Genomic DNA, 24,081 nt, shown 5'->3' with positions numbered 1-24,081 from the left:
CAGCTGCAGAAAGATGCACAGCACTGACTTCAGATTTCTGCAGCGAGCCTCTGAGTTAATAGAGCAAATGTGCCATGTCTGCCAAACACGTATAACCTAAATAACAACCTTTCACTTCACCTGTAACACACTTTTTGTGAAAGTGGCTTAAGATATTCAGGCACATGAAACAGACACAAGTACACTCCCTTCTCTAAGATGTAAACTAGGACCAACTTCACATTTCATTGCCAACTTAAACTAATCTGTAAACTCGTGTGTGTGTGTGTGTGTGTGTGTGTGTGTGTGTGTGTGTGTATTTTTTCACTGTTTGTTCTTTTATAAAAACAAAAACCAAAAAACCCTAACCCAAGACAAAACCTTTGATGGTTTCAGTTCCATGGCAACAAGTAAAAAGATAAAACTCCAAGTCTACACATATACAACCAATTATGAAACTGGTTTTAAACGAAGGAAACGTATGCAAAAAATCTTTGTGTATTTGATAAAGTCAACTTAATAATAACAAAAACAAATTGAAATAGCTTATTAAAAGTGTCCTTATATAAAAATGGCCTTGTGATGTACAGTAAAATGCAATAAAAATTATCATCCTTTGTTCCTCCCCCCACCCCCTGTAACTATGTGGCTACTATTCCACAAAACTCGTTATGCTTCTATAAAAGAAACGTAATAGATGTGATTACAGGTTTTCTAGATTGTATGCTTGGCGAATGTTGAGGGTGTCTCGGAGCATCAAATCCCGAAGGCGCCAGAGGGCATCTGCCATGGTGGTGTGAGCCCCTTTACTTTTCAGCCAGTGAGAGGGTAGGCGGCTCTCTTGTTCTTTTGACAAATGGACATCACGCCTTCGAGCTGAAAATTAAAGTGTAGACAGAGGAATATAAATAGGAATTTTAAGGTAACAAATTTTCCCTCAGTCCTAAGGTTTGATAAATTAGAACATAAAAACATAATGATTTACTAAATATTACAAATTTTAACTCTGCAGAATATTTCCAAGCAAATTTCTTATATAATTTTATTAGACATCTTGGTTTTTAGAAAACTACTTCACTTAGGTATGAGACTACTTAACTGGGGATGTGTTGTTTTATGCTTTGTATTTTAGAAATTACCTAATTTATAATAATGACTTCACCAAAGAGCTGTACAAACACCTAAAAGATTAGGTTATTAATGTTTTGTTGTAGCCACTCCTGATAATAATTACTTCCATGTGAAGAGAAACTCCTAAAAAGGTAAATGTGAAGAAAGGGAAAACATACCTACTACTCTTATAAAAAAAACCAAATTATCAAATTTGGTTTAGAAATAAAGAATGAGTAGAAACTTCAAACTTCAAGAGACTAGGCAAGTTATTTTAGTTTGTACTGAATAAGTCTGTTGAACTAAATGACTAACTTGATAGGTTAACAGAAACATATTTTCTAATATATTTTTCTCTTTTAAAAATTGAGGTGAGCCCTGGTTGGTGTTGTTCAGTGGTTGGAACATTGGCCTGTGCACTGAAGGGTCTTGGGTTCAATTCCTAGTCAAGGGCAGGTACTTGGGTTGTAGGTTTGATCCCTGAAGATGTGCCAGAGGCAACCAATCTACCATGTCTGCCTGTCTGTCTCTCTCTCTCACTTTCCCCCCCTCACCCCCATCCCTCCCTTCCACTCTCTCTAAAAATCAATGGAAAAAAATATCCTCAGGTGAGGTTTAACCACAAAAAAAAAATTGAGGTGAAATAACTTTAATTTATTCAAATGTATCTATGTTTAATGTCCAAATGCCTAAAATAATAATTAAAAAAAATTCAGAATATACTTAAAAAGATGACGGTGATATTTATGACAAGATTAAGCTTTGAGATTCAGCAAAAAATTTTTTTCAAAGTGTGATGTTAATATACAAAGAAGCTTCAAACCCTTGTATTAAATATACCATTTATTTTACTTGTATAAGAAAAATGGGTATTTGCCCGGGGTTATAATATGGCAATAGCAGCAAGAGGACTTGAACAAAGCATGGATTTCATACTTAGTGAGAAGGACTCTCCTTACCTGCCAGAGTCTGGTCCCACTTGCTAATGCTGTTGGACTCAGCACTGAGTCCTTCAATGTATTTCAGGTAGGCCTCTGAGTGGAGAAGCCGTTGGGTCTTCGGTGGAGGAGCCACAAACATGGGTGTTGTTGGCTGTTGTATAACAGGGGGGCCGGCTGGATGTGGGCCAGGATATGGAGGTGGTGCCTGCTGTCCTGGAGGCCCCAAAACTCCTACCTGAAAGAGCACAGACCACATAGTGAGGGGAAAAAATACTTAGTACATGTTTTAAGAAAGAAAATAATGTGAACTCTGTCAAGTCCTAGAAAATCCAACTGGAAGGCTTACCTGCTGTCCATATGGACTTCCGCCTGGTGCTGGAGTCCCTACCATAGGGGCCACCCCTTGGTTCATTACACCTGTAATTCAGAATGCAATGTCTCAATTAGAGGATCTGGTTGACATGACTGAAAAACTACTGTCTGATAAGAAATTATGCCATTTATAATGCAAGCCTATGGATCTCTCTGCAGTTGAGTCTTTGTGGATAGGAACCCTACGCACCCAACCCAGGATGTAGCATTCAAACAGAAATTCCTATTGTTTTTGTTTCCTAGGTATTTGACAATGCTAGTTCAACTTGTCAGATGTGTATTAATTATTCATGGCTTAGAAATTATTTGAACCCTGCAAAAATTCTAGTATTTCCCTAGGTGAGCTATACTTAGAATACACCTATATTTTTAAGGTATTTTTCTTCTGACAACACATTCTCCTGTCCTGAAGCCTGTGTTTAAGTTCAGCAGTAATGACATTCAATCAGGCTCAGCATTATGCAGTGTGGTAGGATATAAGGACCCAGGGAAGAGGCTGTTCAAGTGCATAGTTAAATGAGCTCTGTGGAGGTTGGAGGCACATCCTTGCTGTCCCCTCACTGGCCACCAGCACCTCTAGTTCTGACTGGAGTTACTAATGTTGGCTGAGAGAGGACACTTCCATCTGATAGACAGCACTTTGAAAAGGGCTATCACTTCAAATGCAAAATGAAGGAAAAGAGAAAGATATGGTCCTACTATCTTTGAATATGTATCTGATAATAATTTTGTAAATTACTCTTGGTGACTCCTCATAAACAATTTCTGTCTCACAGGTACTAACTGATAATAATGAGATGTCCTAAATTTAGTATCTAGGGTTATTTTAATAATCCTCAGGACCATCCATTTACTGTTCTCAAAACAAAGAGATATAAGAAACCCGGTTCATTAAAAACTACAACAGAAATCCAGGTGAGTTGTTGTTTAAACCTGAAACAAATCCTACTGGCTGCATAAAAGGCTCAAGAGGAGCTAACTTCATATTCTAATAGTTCCTTTGGATTCAAAATGTTAATATTTTGACCAGGTAGAACCAGCCCAATATTCTAAGGTTCAGAATTACTAAATGCTACTTCTAGGAGGTATGAGACATTTGTTAGATAGACAGAAAATAGTAAGTAAAAATAAGCTTTCTGTTTACAAAGCAGGAATTTTTATATTTCAAGTACTCAGAAGGGTAGGTACACCTGGATCACCATGATAGGATCCTAATGATTATTTATGAATGAATGAAGAGGTTGTCATGGGTAAGCTGCAACATATTAATAACCTCTACCCCCTGCCTCCCAGACACTCACCAGGCTTAAGATTCCACAACACAGTGGACCTCCCTGAGCTGCCGGTATCAATCTTTGTAGAGCAGCACAAACAAATCAGCAGACCCCTCTCCTTCCTCTATTTACAAATGCCATGCTAGGGAGCAGCAGGTGAGAATGTGGGCCAAATCCCCAGAGGAGTTCACCGAATTCTCCTCTCAAAGCCTGATCAGAAATGTGTGGATATAGGCACTAAGAGTGTTTCTTCCCTGTCTCCCTGACTACATCAGGTGTGTTGTTCTTTTCAAACGCAATTTAAAATCTGAAGAGGAAAAGGCAAATAGCCGTGCCCCAACACCCATCAAAGATATCTGCTACCTACACAGTTCTGGCCTTAGACATGTTTCCCACTGAATCCCATGTGTACTTAGAAGTCAGCTCTAACCTGGTCTGCTGACTCAGTGAGATACTCTATGCCAAGATGAGAAGGCACAAGGCCAATTCTATTTGCCACATGGGCACACCCATTTTATGACTGACTTCTGCTGCAACAGCAACTCACACACAGGTCACCATTTACATAATGAAGCATGTTCTCCCACAAATATTTCCTCCTTTGGATACATCTGGATCAAACACTTTTGTGGAGTTATGACCATTCTCTAGTAAGTCTCTAGTAATAAGAGTGTGGCGGGAGGCTCTAGGCCAAGCCACCATGTTTACTCACCCTGCACATTGCTGGGTGTAGTACCCTCTGAAGCATCCTTTAGAACTCTGTATAACCCCTATGATCAGTAGGTCCCAATACTGGTGTAAGCAAATCTAATGTTACATTTTATCATCTGGGCTGAGCCTTTAGCTTTTATTTTGGATAATGGTCCAAATGCAATTCCAAGTTGTCTTAAAATCACAATCCCTCCGACCAGATTATAGCTAAGTGTCAGTTCTTTTGAATATGACAATTAATATGGGAACCTGTGACTTTCCTTTCATAATAAACTTTCAACTTACTAATTAATTATAAAGTTACACTGTAGCTAAAGCTGGATTTCATTTATATGTTTCTATGTAAAATAACTTCTGAGCTTCTGTCCACAGACAAACCAGTGTCTACAGTTAGTAGAGTGGACTATGTTGTTCTTTAACATGTTATGTCATGCTTCTTAGGGAACTCAGATACAGAAAACCAGTTCAGTGCAAATTTGTTCCTCCCTCCTTTTTGTTCCTAAAAGGATTGACTGAAGGATTTCTGACAAGTTCCACATTAGTGACTTCAATTCCTTAGAAGTGCTAATTGAGAAGCAAGAGATACAGTAGGGACCCTATACAAGATTCTGTGAGATAAGAACTGAATCAGAGGAAGTAATGCACTCAGGAGCAAAAAGTGCTTTTAGTGACTCTCAACTAGCAATTTGAGAAATTTTATTCACTCATAAAGAGGGCACAACTTTCTAGGCTGTGTCTGAGTTTTTTAGCACGTTAAATTGTGTGATTTTAGAGTTTGCCTCCTGCCCCCATGTCTGCTAAATCTGGTTTCTGCCATGTGTCCTGTGCTGCTGCTAGGCATCCAGTTGCTCTACACACAGGATAGGCCCTGCTGCTGACATCTCTGAGGTTCTCAGTGTGGGAAGGCCTGCTCATAACGGGCAGGGAAGTGCCTCCTAAAACAACTGGCTGAGGGAAGAAAAAGAGAACATAAAGATGAGATTAATGAGTGAATGAGGATGAAGTTCTTACCCGGTGGTGGGATGCCCGGGAGGCCGGGCACACCTGGCGGAAGATGGTGGGGTGGAGGCCCCCCAGGGTGAAGTGGCTGCATGCTGCCCATGCTAACAAGGCCATCAACTGGGCCCTGCAAAGGTGGAAGGCCTGGCGGATAGCCACCCATCATGCCTTGAAGGACACAATAAATTTCAGACATGCATCATTAACATGCAACATGAGCTAAGTAATAACAAACCTCCCACATGCACTACTAATGAATAAAGCACCCTTAGTATTGCATGATACAACAGCAATTAGTGCAATTATTTTGTTGCAAAAATGAACAAAATAAAAAGTTATAAATATGAAACCCAACATTTCTGGATGAATTAGTACTTAGTATATTATTACTTGTAGTTATTTTTCCTGGGATAAATATACTGCATGTTTTCAGGTAAAAATAAAGAGGAGTTCCATTAACAGCCTTCCCAAGGTCATGATTATTGCAAGCTATTCAGAGTGACCAGTTCTGCGACTGTGTTTCTAATTGAACAGTAATAACCCCATCATTCCACTCTGCCCACACTCATATGCCTACCATGGGTACACACGAGGGGAAACTGGAATGGAGGGAAATGAGGTGCACAGCCCTGATCACAAAGCATGGTTCTCCAGCTTGTGGGAGGATGGCAAGAATTTTTCATCCACTCCTCCTCCCTTCTAGCCTCACCACTGTTGCTAAGAATGGATCATGCTAGAGCTTGACTGACAAACCACTAAGAGCCATCACAATGTCTGATATTTCATCTTTAGATCTCAAACAAGTTAAAATAAAGATCAAAACTAAACCCTCCCAAGTCAACCTAAGCCCAGGTCACTCATAGCCCGCATGCAGACCTTAGGGAGGAATGGCTGGAGAATCAGGCTCTGCTGACATGAGAAAATGCCAATTGTCACCATTATCTCCACGCTCACAAATGTCCTCACATAAACCTTCATTTAACAGGGAGCATTTTAAATGTGGTACAGAATTTCTGTGAACAGTCTTTTACTCCTTTATTTTCAAAGTGCATCTTCACATGACAAAATATTTTCTCCTGGCTAAGGAAGAGTTTCAAGAAACAAGTATTTTTGGTAAAAGGAGTGAAAGGAAGAAAATTTCAAAATGTCAAAGACTCACCTATCAAAAGACCTTTGAAATCACACGACATTTTTTTAAGCAAGAAAAACAACTTGACTTTTCTAGGATTTGAAATGATCACAATGAACAAAACATAATACTTCCCCCCAAAATGCAATCACCTTTGGCCACAACTTCTTGCACAAAGGGAGGGTTGAGGGACTGGTGCCAAACCTCATTTTTATAAAAGACTCTGTAGAGAGACTCGGGGAAATAGTGGAAAACTCCAGATTCTAAGAATTTTACTCTTTGACTTTCCCTAAAGAATTATTTGAAAGGTATTTAATTTATAAAAGTTTAGTCTCTTAAAGCTATAAAATTACTGGTAATTCTTAGATTCAGCCTGCGTCATGAGTTACATCTAAGCTGACTGAAAAACGTACAATTATATGAACCAATAAAACACATTTTAAATAATACTTCTATACATGAAATAGGATTATGAGTTTGTTTTAAAAAATGAGAGTTCAGAGAGTAAAAACTACTTTGAACAGACACCATCACCTTAAATATGAGGAGATCCAATGTTGCCAAACTGCCTTTTAACACCACCACCAGATATAGCTTTTAGGGAATTTAAGAATGTTAGGAGACTTTGCTTTCAATTACAAAAGCCCATCTGAACGCACCCTTCACGGGCTGAACTTGAAGAAATTAAGAACTGAAAGACATGACACTTGTCTTCATTAAACTGTACTTTGGCATTTATTATCCCAGTCACATGTGTTCAAATGAGCTTCAATGCTTGTAAGCAAAGCTGGTCTCAGACAGTAACCAGGCTAAGACTTAGGCCCTATGCAACCTGTAAACCCATGAAAGATCACCCTGATAGCTGCAAAGTTCCCACTGTAGACTGGTTACTATAGAGAATGCTTGCCCTTCACTCCCATGGCTCACAAGTCTGGGCAGTACACACTTAATAATGGAACAGGGGCTTTCTAAAAAGTGGCCCCATCCTCCTCACCCGTCAAGAGCTCTATGATGTTATTCCCCAACAGGGAGCTAAAATGCTGCAGCTGCTGGTTTTGTCCCCCCAACCCCTGTGGTGTTTTTTTTTTTAAATGTTTTTAGCTGCTTGAATTCATTTAGTTAATGTGTCCCTGGGCTTTTTAGTCAAGGGCACAGTGCTACAGTATCACACATCAAATAGAACAAAACAGGATGTCAATAAGGGAATTCTAACTTTCAAGGTCCCCATGTTCGAGGCCTGATTTCTAAAACCTTTGGAACCCCATTAACCAAAATGGGCCATGGAATAGAGCAGGCAATTACAAGATTTGTTAGATCAACATCAGTTACACTGAAAGTACTGAACAGCCATGATTCAGATGTGCTTTGGCGAGTGCAAATGCTAGTTCAGTGACAGTGCATTTGAGAACTTGCCATCATGAAAGGTAGGAGCAACAATGGAAAAGTTATCTTATGCTACCCTTCCTCAAAAAGCAAATACAAAAAAAGCAAAAACAAGAACAAAAACAGCATCTCAATGGAGCCTGCCTTGAACAAGACTGTCTTCGACTCCCTTGGAAAAGAGGTCAGATTGCTTTTGCTTAAGGAGAAAGGGGGCTTGTATAGACCTCACCAGGTTTAGAGAAATCATGAAGGAGGGACCCAAGAAGTGGTCTGCAGGCTTCTCGGAGGCTTGTCAGACAATGATATCCAATTCTAGAAGAGCCAAATTTGCTATGGCTACCAGATCCAGAGACAACACACACAGACAAACCACATTCATCATTTTCTTTCTTTCTTTTCTTTTCTTTTTTTTAAATATGTGACTGGGATACTAACAGAAAATGCAGTTTAATGTAATCAAATAGAAAAGCATTACAGAGTGGGCACAATGAATTGAATAAGGACTTTGTATTCCACTTAGCAGTCATGTACACTGGTGACCAAAAAAGGATTTATAATTCATTGTCAAAAATCCTTTTAAATGGTCAGTCTTTTTAAAGGATGGCTGCAGCAGAACAAGGCAAACTGAATACTGGAATGAGATGGAAAAGTCAACATCACCTAAAGAATAGTTTTGTGTTTTCTCTTGGATGTCTCTCCAGAAGAGAATTCAGGGTCTATTTATATTTTCTGCTATAATGCTCTATCAAGAGCAGTCTGGGGTGGAGAACAGCGCTAGACTAGGCCCACAGCTAGGGAAGAGCTGCTCCCTACCAATTCCCAGGATTGGGCCCAGGGCCCATTTCTGGGGCAGAGGGGAGGCATTGCCCATATGGGAAAGACAATGTAAGGACAACATGGATGACTTCAAACTTTGAATCTCTCATAGGAAAGCCTAGAGACTGTGGCCTACTCCTCATTGGAGAAAAAAAAAAAAATGAAGGAATTTCTTAAAGTGGAAAAAAAATGGTCTTAGCTCCTGTTTTTACCTGCAACAGGTGTCAACTGCTGATTGAGCATCCCCATTGGTGTTGGTGGTGGCACCACCCCCATGAGAGCCCCCACAGGGGTGCCTGCTCGGGGAGAAGCACTCGGCTGCTGTTGCTGTGCTGCTCGCTCTCTCTCCTGCTGCTCAGCAACTTTAGCTGCCCGCTCTGTAAAGGCATTTCAGATTTTCAATTCTGTTTTTAACCCAGGAATTCAAAATACCATCCATTGCATTCAACAGGACTAATAAAAACACAGGCAACAGTTCTGTCTCAATGGAAGGAACAGTAGATGACTAGTCTCAACACAGGAGGATTCGGGCCGATTTCACTTGGTAAACTAGAGTCCAGCTTTCCTATCCCATCTTGAGAACTGGTCTGCAAAGATTTCAAGAATGTTAAGACTGCAACACACATTCAGAAAGCACAGGTTTTATTTAAACACGTCACCAGCGTAACCAACGTGGTTAATCTCACAAGGCACCCTGAAGATGAGAAGCGCTACCATTATTCTAGTATTAATAGCATTGCAAATTATTTATAATTTCAACATGAAGCAATTCCATGGCCCATTATAATTTTTGGCACAATTGTTACTTACTATATTTTCCTGACTCCTTGCACCCAATTTTATTAAGATTTGAGGACTCTTGTTATTAGTGTCATGGGATTTTAGCAGCTGAAGAAAATTAACTCTGTAAGGGAAAAGTACTTCACTGCCTTTCCACAAGGTTTTAGAGACATTAAATACTAATTTCTACATTCTAATGAAGCAAAGAGGTCATGTTTAATAAACCCCAAAGGAAAAAAAACACACCATGATACTCCAGGCTATAGTCATCAAAAGAAGGGAATTACATATACACATATGAAACAATGGACAATATAGTGACAGAACCAGGTTTCCTGAAGCTGAGCAGTTCAATACTGACCATAAATCATCCTATATAAGCAAAAGTTCCAGAATTCACTATTATTTCATCTGAAATGCAAGAGGAGCATTTGCTTGTGCCAGTTCTGGGCTCTGGAACACACCTTCCTATATCCCTCACTCCTGTGAGCTACTCTGCCTTAATCTCCATAGCCTGTAGCCCCAGTGATCACATTCCATCTTTTTGAGAGCTAATAGGCTGGACCCTTACTAGGGAACTCTAGAAATGTGTATTCCCAAAGCTCCCACAATACAGGGTTTATTTTGCTTCACCATTCATAAATAAGCAATCTTTCCCACTCTTCATCTGGGCAAAAGACAGGCAGTGACTCGTCCAAAGATACAGAGAGAACCAGCAACCTGTGGCCCCGACTCCCAGTATCACACTCCAACTACTACACATTGACCCTCCAACATGGAATTCAGAAGGCCTACCCCTGGCTGATCTATGGAGGGAAAAAAATAACTTGAGGTAACATGGCTTTAAAAGAGTCAAGAAGCAATAGCTCCAATCCCCCTTTATGTAAGAATGTGAAAATCAAACACATCAAATCTTCTTCGGCTTTGACACAGTTGCCTGCATAGACTTGTCATCACTCACTAATACTGTCCCAGTTTACAGATCCTCTGTACAATGAACGTGAGGGATAAAGGCCATTTAAACAACCTATTTATTTCTTTGAGCTATCAGTGATCTAGACCCTGCACATTAAATTCTAGTATTTTCATTACACAAATGATACAGTAAAATGGGAGAGCAAAGAAATGGAGCTGGAAATAGAAAAATTCAGGCCTGTGGATCAGATACAAGACTGGCTACTGTTGGCTCTTTCTGGGGGGAGCCCACTTGGGCCGTCTTAGAAAAGAAAGCTATTAAGTGAAACCAGCTAAACTCCAAACTTTGGGTTTTGAATTCAATGGGTCAAAACAACAGTTCAGTTTTTGTGTCTCAGACAGACATTGCTGAGTCTCATAACTCTCTCACTTGGTTCTCATGAATCTCAGCCACCCTTTAATTTTGGGATGATGTCCCAGGAGCTATCATTTCTTCCTCTTTTCAGCCCTGCTCCAGTGTTTTTACTTTTACAGTATCTCCAGGCACTTTTCTCTCTCTTGTTCACACTTTAAGTAATCAGCCATGTAGTATTAGCTTCATTCCAACACTTCTCCAACTGAGTGATACATTTGGTTTTAACCTTTACTAAGGTCAGAAATACCAAAGCTCTCCAAAGTTCTAGGTTTTTGCAAAACTGACTAGGGCTTCTCAAAGTATATTCTATAAAATATTAGTTCTTTGGGATATTAACAGGTAATATCTGAATACTTGGCCACGTTTCAGAAAAATGCCAGGTGAAAAACAAAACACAGGTTCTTTACTGTAGGTCTTAAAGATTTTAACATAAGAATAGGCACTATAAGTTGCGAAGAGAAAAAAATGTCTGGAGTGCTTCTCAACTAATTTTGCCACAAGTGCTTTTCAGCTGAGCATCTTGTAGGATTAGGTTTCTGCAGAAGATCTTTGGAGAAGCCTGTCAGGTAATTTTATAATAAGCAATCAATTATAATAACTGAAAAGAATAATTTTTTTTTTAAAAAAAGAGCCCTTTTATTTTTGGAAACTCCATAAACTTTAATAAAGGAGGCAGTCTTAACAACTAATTTCTTTATGTTTGATGCAATGGATTTGGAATCGGCCAAGCAGAGTAACAGTGGACCACTATGTTCAACCACTGAGAGATGGCTCTAAACTGGCAAAATAAACCATTACATATAATTCCAAATGGAAATAATACAGCTCTAAGGGCAACAGTCCTGCCTAATCTAATGTTTACTACTTATTTCTTTATTAAAGCCATGACTAATAATAAAAAACAAACAGAAAAACAAATAAAAAATCTCTCTCAAGTATTTTATCCCTAATGGCTAAGAATCACCAAATCCTTAAATGATATAGCTCATGGCCCAAAATGATTTCATTATAGAGTATGAAGGCAGATGAGCTTTATCAAAGAGACCCCGAGTGCCTTAAAAGTAACTATGAATGCAGACACAGCACAGGCCAGGACTAGCCTAGGAAACCAAGTGCTTCAGCCAAGCTTCAGGATGAAGTTTAAACATATGGCTTATCAAGAGCCATAATAGAAGACCATCGATACTGAAAGCCCACTTTCAGATGAATTTTAAGCAAAATTATATTTAATATCCTGTACAATCATTCCCCAGCTTAACATGTATGCTCACAGGACTTAATAAAAGAAGAAAATCATGCAATTTTTAATAACAAAATATTGGTTTGAGAGATTTAAAAAAACAACAAAAAACCTCAGGATCAGAGGCCAAGTCAGGGGCAGTGCTTGCTCAGTCAGGACAAGGCTGGTATTTCAATTGCTGGATGGGAGTCCCCAGCACAATGTTCATGTACAAGTGGTAAGAATAAGAGAGTAAAACCTGTCTATGCACATGCATTCCTGAAAACATCCCTTGCTTAGAAAGCTGAGACAGTTGTGTCTAGTCTCTATTTACCTTCATATTCTGCTTTCTTAGCTGTCTCAAGGTTTCTCCATTCTGTCCCCACCAGTCGGCTGAGCTCCCCAAAAGAGTAGTCTGGATGCTGGGCCTTAATCACAGCTCTCATCTCACTGCTGAACAGGATGTAGCCACTCATGTTGATTTTCCGTTTGGAGCTTTCCTTCTTTGCACTGCCTTTGGCAGACTTTGGGGTAGACTGTAAGACAGAAAGCTCTTAGAGTGCATCAGAACATTATATTTGGTTAACTGCTCAAAGTTTCTGGAAGCCAGGAACTTTTGATTCAATAGGTACTATTTTATAAACATGTTCAGTTTATAGAAAGCCATTTCCTTGGTTAAAACACAGCTCTTCCTTGCCTCTTACCATATAACAAATAAACGGAAATTTCACTGAATTCCATGACTGCAATCTGTAATGGTGACCTCATAATTAAGTCTTAAGAAAATTCTGAATGAGAAAAAAACACCAACAGGGATCACCTCAACCAAAAAAATGAGGTGCTAAAGAAGAAGAAACTAAAAAGATAGAGGAAATAAAAGATAAGAGTACCAGGATGATGCTGTTCCTCACTGCTTTTCTTCAACACAAGGCAAGGAGAACTTTCTAACTAAACTTGCCATTAAAAGCAGCAATGTATAAAATAAAATAAAAATTAAACTTTAAATAATTAATGGCATTGAGAAAAAGAAATCTGTTTCTTCCTGCAGAATTCTAGGTTGAAACTCACACATACAGGAGCTTGACATTTCCTTACTTTGGTTTGAGTCTGCAGCAAACCAAAGCTGGGAATAAGACAAGTAACAGGAACTTGTCACCTTCACCTGTGGGGGTGTGTATGGCATGAGATCCAGTTCACTGGCCAAGGGAGTCTGAAGTTGAGGCAGAGAAGGAGGCTCAATGACCTCACTATCCTCTTCTCCCATCTCTTCGATATCATCATCTCCACCTTCTAACTCAGCAAATTTCGCTTCTAGTAACTGGATCTTCTTTTCCAACAAAGGTGAAGGCTCCTTCTGAGGAACAATTGGTTTTCTAAAAGAAGTGACATAAAAAGAAAATCAGCTAACAAAACTCCGGAACCAGTCAGAAAGCAGTGTTCTGCCTTAATGTCTAGAAATGACTGCCTGCAATCTGCAATGTACACTCTAAGTCAGCAAGGAAAATAACTTAAATGTATATTTATAAAGTCACACCTACTTACAGATGCTTTAAAAAATTTTTTTTAAAAGTATATATACACATATACATATATATACATATATACATATACATATATATACATACATATATACATATACATATACATATATACACACACACACATATATGTGTGTGTGTGTGTGTGTGTGTGTGTGTATATATATATATATTTATGGATTTCAGAGAGGAAGGGAGAGGTAGAGATAAAAAAATCAATGATGAGAGAGAATCATTGATTGGCTGTCTCTTGCATGCCCCTACTGGGGATCGAGCCTGCAACCCGGGCACGTGCCCTTGACCAGAATCGAACTTTCTGTCCACAGGCCGACGCTTTATCCACTTAGCCAAACCAGCTAAGGCCAGATGCTTGTTTTTAAAGGATTTTACTGAATCCCCACAAAAGTACTAGGTCCAAAGTTGCGATCTAGTTGCCTATATAGTGAAAAGAATTTTTGTAATTTGTGAACCGTGCAATCTTAACAGACTATGAACCAGAACCAAAGATTTCTGCCTCCACATTATAATTACTGGAGTTTAGGCCAACAGGCACCATTAGATCAGTTACTACATCTCAGCAGATTATGAGGATTTCTTTTAATCTTTAACTAGCCCTGGCTGGTTTTGCTCAGTGGTTAAAAGGGTGGGTCCACAGAACAAAGGGTTGTGGGTTCAATTCCCCATCAAGGGCAAGTACCTCAGTTGCAGGTTCAATTCCTGACCCCCGTCAGGGTGCAAGAAGGAGGCAACCAATTGATGTGTGTGTCCCATGTCAATATTTCTCTTTCTTCCCTCACTTCCTCCCCCTCCCCTGCTCCCTTCCATGCTCTTTAAAAATCAGTGGAGCCTGGCTCGATCCCCAGTGTGGGGTGCGCAGGAGGCAGCCAATCAATGATTCTCTCTCATCATTGATGTTTCTATCTCTGTCCCCCTCTCCCTTCCTCTCTAAAGTCAATAAAAATATATTTTAAAAAATCAATGGAAAAAATATCCTCACTCTGGGGTGAGGATTAAATAAAAAATCTTTAACAATTAATTACTATTTTCTATTTAAAATGTATACTGATCTAGTTTAAAACAAATTTAAACAAACCAAAAAACACCCTGCACTACACTACTTTGATATCAGTTTTACTATTAAGAGTTGAAGTGTTCTTTCTTTCTTAGTTTTTCAAGCTTTACCTGAAATAATAAATTTCATCATCTACCACTTTAGCAGAGAGTGAAAACCTCTTCAGTCCCTTGAATTTCTTCATTTGCTTGTCACTCTCATTGTAGCGGCTCTCACAAAGCAAAACGTCATTTTCTGGTATTTCAGTTGGTCTGCAGGAGAGGAAGTCCTTGAATGACAACACAGCACACTTTCCTGAAAGAGCAAATTGGAGAGAAGTCAGAGTACATTGTGGTCATAGCTAACAATTATTTTCAATTTTTATTATTTTTGAATACAATGATCTGATTAAAAAGTCAGAAGATTTAAACGTTATACACAAGCATAAGGATAAACATGTAGATCAATGGAATAGAACTGAAAGTATAGAAATAAACTGATACAATTAGATTTTTATGAAAAATTGATAGACAAGCGTGCTAAGACAATTCACTGGGAAAGAATGGTCTCTTCAACAGATAGCACTGGGACAATTGGACTTCCATATGCGAAAGAACTGAGTTCGAATGGGAGTCCTCAGCACAATGTTCGGGTGGGAGTCCCCAGCACAATGTTCATGTACAAGTGGTAAGAATCAGAGAATACTTCATACCATATACAAAAATTAACTCAAGATTCATCAAAGATCTAAATGTAAAAGCTACAACTCTTAAAAACTCTTAATATAGCCCTAACCAGTTTGGCTCAGTGGATAGAGCGTCGGCCCGCGGACTGAAAGGTCCCAGGTTTGATTCCGGTCAAGGGCATGTACCTTGGTTGCGGGCACATCCCCAGTAGGGGGTGTGCAGCAGGCAGCTGATCGATGTTTCTAACTCTCTATCCCTCTCCCTTCCTCTCTGTAAAAAATCAATAAAATATATTAAAAAAAACAAACTCTTAATATAACACATAGGTGTAAATTTTTGTGACCTTTTATTAGGCAACAGTTTCAAAGATGTGATATTAAAATCATAAGCAACCAAACAAAGATACACTGGACTTCATCAAAATTAAAAACTTTTGTGCTTTGAAAGACACTATCACGAAAAAAGATAACCCAATGAACCCAGAAATATCTGCAAATCATATGTCTGGTTAAGAGTTTAGTATTAAGAATATATAAAGCCTTCTTACAACAATAACAAGACAAATAACTCAATTAAAAAACAGGCAAAGGGCCCTGCCCACTGTGGGTCAGTTGGTTGGACATCAGTCATGCACTAGGAAGTTGCTGGTTCGATTCCTGGTCAAGGGCACATGCCCAGGTTGTGGGCTCAATTCCCATTAGGGGGTGTGCAGAAGGCAGCCAATCAATGTTGCACTCTCCCATTGATATTTCTCTCTCTCTCTCCCTATCCCTTCCTCTCTCTAAAAGTCAATAAACTATACTTTAAAAAAAAAAGTTAAAAAAAAATAGGCTAAGGCTTTGAATAGACATTTCTCCAAAATAGATATACAAATGAACAAAAGATGCTCAACATCATTAATCATAAGGGAAATGAAAAAAAAATCACAATGAGATACCATTTCAAACCCATTAGGTTGGCTATTACATTAAAAAAAAAAAAAAGGAAAATAGTAAGTGTTGACAAGGATGTAGAGTAACTGGAACCCTGGTGGGAATGTAAAATATTATAGCTGCTGTGGAAAACAGATTGGCAGTTTCTCAAAATGTTAAATATAGTTGCTATATAATCCAGCAAATCTACTTCTTTTTTTTAAAAAAAACATGATTTTAAAAATATATTTTTATTTATTTCAGAGAGGAAGGAATAGAGAGAGATAGAAACATCAATGATGAGAATCACTGATTGTCTCCTGCACGCCCCTTACTGGGGATCAAGCCTGCAACCCAGGCATGTGCCCTTGACTGGAATCAAACCTGGGACCCTTCACTCCGCAGGCTGATGCTCTATCCACTTAGCCAAACCAGCTAGGGCAGCAAATCTACTTCTTGATAAATACCCAAAAGAACTGAAAGCAGGGACTCATATAGATACTGTACACCAATCTTCATAGCAACATTATTCACAATGGCTAAAAGGTAGAAATCACCTATATGTCCATCAACAGATAAATGAATTAACCAAATATTAAAAATATATACAATGGAATATAATCAGCCTTAAAAAGGAATAAAATTCTGATATCCAGTGGTCGGCAAACCACGGCTCGTGAGCCACATGCGGCTTTTTGGCCCCTTGAGTGTGGCTCTTGCACAAAATACCACGTGCGGGCACGCACGTACAGTGTGATTGAAACTTCGTGGCCCATGTGCAGAAGTCGGTTTTCGGCTCTCAAAAGAAATTTCAATCATTGTACTGTTGCTATTTGGCTCTGTTGACTAATGAGTTTGCCGACCACTGTGCTATACCATAAATTAATCCTGAGAACATTATGCTAAGTGAAATAAGCCAAAAACAAAAGGACAACTATTGTATGATTCCATTTATATGAGGTACTTAGAATAGGCAAAATTCAGAGACAGGAAGAACACATATTATCAGGGGTTGGGAGAAGGAGAAATAGGTAGTCATTGTGATGATGATTGCACAGTACTGTCAATGGATTTAATGTCACTGACTCATACACTTAAAACTAGTTAAAATGTTGCACTTTATGCTATATGTATTTTACCACAATAAAAAACTTACAAATGGCAGCATATTGCTTATATTTTTTGCACCTAAATTTTGTTGCAAAGTAATAAATATATCTTGTGGATTAGTGGTATTAAAATACTATAGTTACTGAAACTAGTTCTCTACAGATATTTAGGTTGTTTCCAAATTTTTGCTTTCCCACTATAGTATTTTAATACCACTAATCCACAGGATATATTTATTGCATATGGGTGAATATATTTGAGGTATAAATTTCTAAAAGTACAAAAGCTGGGTCAAAGGGTATGCACACTTTAATTTTTATAGATATTACCAAATTACCTTCCATAGAGGTGCAAACACATGACCCCAACACAAAGTGGGCGAATGCTGCTTTTGTATGTTCTTGTTAACTAGTAATAGACATCTGAATATTTGACAATTTGATAGGTAACTTTTTTTTAAAAGGGAGCATGTGGACAGTTTTAATTTTAATTTCTCTTTGGCTGAGGTTGAGCATATTTTCATTTAAGAATCACTGCTAATTTTCTTCTGCTCTCTCTTATCCTTTGCCCATTTTTCTGTTCAATATTGATCTTTTCTAATTGCTTTAATAAAAGAACTCTTCACATATGAGAAAAATCTGATATTTGTCTATGATATACATTGCAAATTCCTCAAAGTTGTCACTTGTCTTTGCTCCCATCAGTTTTAGCTATTCAAACACCTTAACTTTTACATAATTGAATTTATAAATCTTTACTTGCATGGGTTCTGAGTTTTAGGTCAAAGGTTATCAAAATTTCTTTCCTATCATTTCTTTGTTGCTTCATTTTATGTTCATTTAAACCTGTAATTCATATGCCAATTTATTCTAAAGTTGAAAAGAATGGATACAATTTTATTTTTTCCAAATACCAACTTGAGAAAAATCCATCTTTTCCCACTTATATGAAATACCACCTTTTTCATAAATTAAAATATATCTGTTTACTGCTAAACTTTCTATTCTGTTCAATCTGTTTACTTGTATATCATAAATGATTTTAATTACTATAGTGTTATCATGTTTTAATATATGGTAAGGATCAACTACCACCCCCAACCCCCATTCACTATGCTTTTCAGAATTTTCCGGATTTTTATTTTTTGACATGATTTAAAAAATCAATTTATTTAGTCCCAACTTTGTCACAAGAAAATTCTAATTGGTTTATCTATTGGGAATCACATTATAAAGATTAATTTAGGGAGAACAAATATTTCTGTGATGTTGCGATTTCTTAAGTCAAGCACGTGGTATGCTTTTCAATTTGTTCAAGCGATTTCCTTTTAAATGCATTAAAGATAGCATTTAAAAACTTTCTTTATACAGATGTGGCACAAATGTTATAACACTTATCCCAAGGTATCATATTTTGAAATTAGTGAATTCTTAAATAAAATTTATTTGTTAGTTTTATACTCAACCATCTTATTTTTAAAAAAATATATTTTATTTATTTTTTACACAGAGGAAGGGAGAGGGATAGAGAGTTAAAAACATCAATGAGAGAGAAACATCGATCAGCTGCCTCCTGCATACCCCCTACTGGGTATGTGCCCGCAACCAAGGTACATGCCCTTGACCGGAATCGAACCTGGGACCCTTCAGTCTGCAGGCCGACACTCTATCCACTGAGCCAAACCCGTCAGGGTTCAACCATCTTATTGAATGTCATGGTTGTATAACTGATTCTCCTAAATTTCCATCTATTTAATTTCCTTATTTTAAATTTCTGTTTCTTACTTCTGAGCTGGCTAGTGCCTCCAGAACAAAGTTTAATAAGAGTGATAAGAAAATCCCTATTTTGTTCTTGATCTTAATAGAAGTGTTCATAACTAACAATTTAGCAATACTTGTAAAACATGTAACAATAGGTCAGAAACATTTTAGAAGCTTAAAATAGCTATAATTGCTTGCTCTGTGGTGGCAGCCTTTTCTGTTTGGATTTATGTATCTTCTATCATTGAAACTTTGTAGCCTTGAGTGGAGGCCTAGGCCAGCAAGGGCAGGCGGAAAGCTTGGCTTCCTCCATTGCCGGGGAAACCCAAGCCTCTCTCCTGCTCTCTGTGGCCGTATCCATCTTGATTGGGTTTATTTGCATATTCGCTCCTGATTGGCTTGTGGGCATGGCTTGTGGGTGTAGCGAAGGTACGGTCAATTTGCTTATTACTTTTTTATTAGATAGGATGTATTTACTGGGATGTACACCTGAAACTAATACAATATTGTATATCAACTGCAATTGAAATTTTTTTTAATGTAAAATAAATAAATAAAACCATGGGGAAAAAGATATCTATGTTAAAGTACACGCAAAGTATAAAAAGGTAATTCCTGACAACACAAATGGAGAGAAATGGAGCTGTAGAGAACAGTGTCTGTACAGTAACAAAACTAAGTTAGTATTAATTCAAACTAGACTGTCATAAATTTAAGACATAATCTCCAGATTAGCCACTAAGAAAATCACTAAAAAACAATAAATGATGTGGTTGCTCTAACTAAAGGAAACTTTAGTCTCATCTTTTTTATGCTTCCTTTGACCTCAGGCTGGGTTTACAGCAGGGAGGTAAGGCTCTAGTGCACTGTTTTAGAATGAACCACAAGTTACAAAGAAGACATCCTCTGCTGAAGAAACTCAAGAAGGATATAATAACTTCACTAGCCTTTGCAGGGTCCCTCTCTGCAGAGTGGAAAGAAGAGACTGTTGAACTAACAGGCCATTCAGAAATCTTTTTCCACATCCAATTCTGAAAAACCCACAGTACCAAAAACAATCTAGCTGAAATGATGGCAATATATGATGCATATATCTACCGCGTTTCCCCGAAAATAAGACATCCTCCGAAAATAAGACCTACTTACAGGGTTCCTTCTGAGTGAAATATAAGGCATCCCCCAAAAATAAGGCCCTCAGGCTCTGTCTCAGAATGAAAATTAATTTACCGTAAACTGGTCGCTAGGGCCACCCCGACTGGCGTCTAGCAACCAGTGATATTACGCGGAGTCCTGACGTCACTGCTGTGTGGAGGCGGAGCGGAGGTCGGAGTGAGCAGTGAGCGCGGGGCGGGAGAGAGGAGGAGACTTTCGCAGATGCTTGTAGAAGAACAGGAGAATTAGAGCGGACAGGATGCGGCGAAGGTGGTGAGTGCTGGTCTGTCTCTGGTGACACTACCTGATGCTCGCGGCCGCCTTCATGATGACTGAAGGTTCTCAGTCAGTGGCAGACCCTGCTCCAGCCCAGATCCAGGCCCCAGCAAGCCCAGTGACAGTCCCCAGGCAGGCCCCAGGGGGTAAATGTCTGATAAAGGGGTAGGGGGGATGTCTGGTGAAGGTGTTCAGAGGCACAGGGGTGGGGGGAGGGGGATCACTTAAAAGGACACAGGAGGATCAGAGGGGGCAATCAAAATGACACAGGAGGATCAAAAGGGGTTACTAAAATGGTAATCCCCCCTCTGATTCTCCTGTGCCATTTTGATTCCCCCCTCTGATTCCCCCTGTGTCATTTTGAGTGATCCCCCTCCCTCCACCTTGATACCCCAATTCCTTTTTTTTTTTTACCCCTAGAAATGAGTGCAAAAAGAAAAAGCTACTCCGTGGAGTACAAGAAAGGAGTCGTGGAAGACTCTTGGGGCCAAAATCTTACTGCTTTCTGCAAAGAGAAGATGTTGAGTATCCGATTGGTCCGAAAATGGCGAGCAGAGTATGGTAACCTCATTGAACAAGTGGACAAGGGAAATGCTAAAAAGCGCAAGTGTGGATCAGGTCGGCAACCATTATTTTCCGAGCTGGAAGACCTGATCTGTGAATGGGTTGTTGACAGGAGAGCAAAGGCTTTGGTTGTGAATAGGGCTCAGATTCAAGAATTTGCCCTTGCAATGGCACCACAGTTTGACATAGCCCCCCGAAGACTTCAAAGCATCACAACACTGGCTGGATAATTTCCTTCAGCGAAGTGAACTGTCTTTAAGAAGATCTACAACATTGTTTAGGTTGGAAGATACTCAAGTTATTAAGTGAGCACTTGCATTCAAGTCCTTTATTGATGATGCTGACTTTTCTAAATACAATCTTTCCAACATGATTGCTATGGATGAAACTGCAGTGTTTATGGGCCAATCATCTCAAACAACAATTGAACTGCGGGGTGCCTCCTTAGCGTACATTCTTTCCACTGCTTACGAAAGTGCACGTGTTTCCTGTATTTTGGCAATTCATCTGGATGGCACTAAAATCCCACCTTTAATCATTTCTAAGGGCAAGAAGGAAAAGATTGAATGTGTTTTGGGCGTTTTTATTCTTGAAACTGAAAAAGCCTGGGCCACACAAGCAGTTATAAGGAAGTGGGTCGATTTAATGCTGCCGCTTGTTATGCGAGGGAGCCAAAGAGGTCTGCTAGTCTGGGATGCAGCCAGCACTCACCGTGCTAAAGACATGAAGACATTTCTTCATGAAAGAAAAATAGATCAGATAATGATTCCCGCAGGAATGACTGCCTATCTCCAGACTCTTGATATTGCAATAAACAAGCCATTCAAAGACAATTTGCGCATGGAAATTAATGACTACACTGAAAATAGAATGGAGAGAAATCAGCGTGGAAACTTTGTGAAACCTAAACTGCAAGAAGTTGTGACTTGGGTGAAGAATTCATGGGAGAAAATCACTGACAGTTGCATTGCAAATGCACTGCGAGCAGGCTACCTTGACAAGAAGTACTCATTTAAAGACAGTGCTGTTGCTAAACATGAGAGATTTGGACCACTGATTCTGAAAGAAATGGAGTCACAAGAAATTCACCAGGAAATTCAGGAATTGGATTGTTATGATGATGTTCCAGAAGATGATGACATGATTGTCATTGAATAAATGAGTAAATTCTTGATACTGTAGGATTCACAGTTTGTCTGGTTTGTGTTGACAACTACCGTACTACCGTACCGTATACAGGTAATAAATTAACTTTATTTTCATTTAACAATAAATGTGTACCGTATTCTTCATGGAAAAATAAGACATCCCCTGAAAATAAGACCTAGTGTGTCTTTGGGGGCAAAAATTAATATAAGACCCTGTCTTATTTTCAGGGAAACACGGTAGATCTGAAAAGCAGAATGTTACTGTGGAAACACTCAGGAAGATGGAACAGAAACCAAATTATGAGTCCTTCATATTTCTGAAATGGAGACAATAACTAGGGTTAAGTCCAACAGAGACTGTAAAAGTCTTTTAACTGCTCTTCCTGCTTCCCACCTTATTCTTACAACATACTCTCCAATCCACACCAAGTGATTCCTCTGAGGCATATGTGGGATCACACTGCCTCTCTGCTCAGACACCTCACAGGATTTCCTATCAGCTCCAAACTCAATCTTTGCACTGTCTACAAGACCTACCATGATTGGGTTTCAAGCCACCTCAGAGGGCTGATTCCCTACCTCACCACCCTTCCTACTCCAGCAACCCAGCTTGCTTAGTGTCTCAAACAAGCCCAGATACTCTACCTTAAGGTCTTTGAATTTGGTGTTTGCTGTGCCTAAAAGGAGTAAAATCTTGGATAGTCAAATGGTTTTCTTCCTCATTTCCTTTAGAACTCTGTTCACATGTCACCTATCAGAGAGGCTTTTGATGAACACATTAACTAAAGCAGGACTGCCCAGCAACATGAATCTATCCTCCTTCCTCTGTTTTATTCTCATTTATTGTCCTAACTAGAGGCCCGGTGCATGAAAATTCATGCACTGGAAGGGCGTCCCTCAGCTCGGCCTGCCCCCTCTCACAGTCCGGCCTGCCCCCTCTCACAGTCCGGGAGCCCTCAGGGGCGGGAGGCAACCCAGCGATCAGAGGAAGGCGACACCCCATCACACCTCTGCTGCTGCCACTGCCAGCAGCGCAAGCCTCGGCTAGCCCTGGTTACCTGAGCCTCGGGTGGCCCTGGGCAGCAGGACAGCCACCATCCGAGGCTTGCCTGCACCTCAGGCGTTGGCTGGGCAGCTGCCACCTGAGGCTTGCCTGTGCCTCGGGCCGGCCCTGGGCGGCTGAGGGGACTGGGGGACTCCCCGAGGCTGGCGCGTGGCAAGGCCGGGCTTGCCGCATGCCTGTCACCCTGGCAGGGCTGAGGGGACTGGGCGCCGCCATCTTTGAGGGCGTGGCAGCAATTAGCATATTCCCTCCTTAATGGCTGTGGGCACCGCCATCTTTGAGGGCATGGAAGTCAATTAGAATATTCCCTCCTTATTAGATAGGATAACTATCTGATGTTCTATATATTTAATTTTAATTTACTGAATCCCCAACCTCTGCCCTATCATAAGTCTTTAAAAAAGCAGAGACTTTCGTTTGTTTATTGCTGTATACCTAGCACCTAGAACAGAAGCATTTAATTGATAGTTGTGGAATGCATGTGATTAAATGAAATGGCATATATACCTACCCAGAATACATGTCATGGGGCAGGTTTCTTCCAGATTACTCAGAAACACTTCTTTTTTGTAGAACATTTTTGTGGGCTCATGTTCCGTCTCTTCTGGGTGAATGAAGATGGGGCCATAAAAATATGCAGCTCCGTCTCGAACCCATACCTTTTCAATTCTTGGGTGGTGAAAAAAGGAGAAATTTCATTAAAATAAAATTCTAATAAGTTTTATTCTTGAAGGATTAATCTAACAAAAATTCCATTAATCAAAAATTAATATGTAGAG

The 24,081-nt window shown here is 39.4% G+C and overlaps 1 protein-coding gene across 1 annotated transcript in view; it reads right to left on the bottom strand.

The window, feature by feature from the left end:
• Window positions 1–462: 462 nt before the first annotated feature.
• The window catches only part of PBRM1 (polybromo 1), a 127,705-nt gene continuing 104,086 nt past the window's right edge, over window positions 463–24,081 (bottom strand). Inside the window, exons 25-33 of the mRNA XM_080674492.1 lie at window positions 23,814–23,971; window positions 14,764–14,947; window positions 13,206–13,416; window positions 12,378–12,579; window positions 8,927–9,091; window positions 5,399–5,554; window positions 2,377–2,447; window positions 2,049–2,265; window positions 463–855 (exon numbers count right to left, since the gene is read on the bottom strand). Coding sequence (XP_080530618.1) covers window positions 683–855; window positions 2,049–2,265; window positions 2,377–2,447; window positions 5,399–5,554; window positions 8,927–9,091; window positions 12,378–12,579; window positions 13,206–13,416; window positions 14,764–14,947; window positions 23,814–23,971 — 1,537 coding nt within the window. The 3' untranslated portion in view covers window positions 463–682. The remainder of the gene's footprint in view (window positions 856–2,048; window positions 2,266–2,376; window positions 2,448–5,398; window positions 5,555–8,926; window positions 9,092–12,377; window positions 12,580–13,205; window positions 13,417–14,763; window positions 14,948–23,813; window positions 23,972–24,081) is intronic.

Source organism: Plecotus auritus, assembly GCF_963455305.1.
Source record: "Plecotus auritus genome assembly, chromosome: 6".
NCBI lineage: Eukaryota > Metazoa > Chordata > Mammalia > Chiroptera > Vespertilionidae > Plecotus > Plecotus auritus.
The sequence above is the reverse complement of the archived record's forward strand: the minus strand, read 5'-3'. Positions and strand labels throughout refer to the sequence as shown.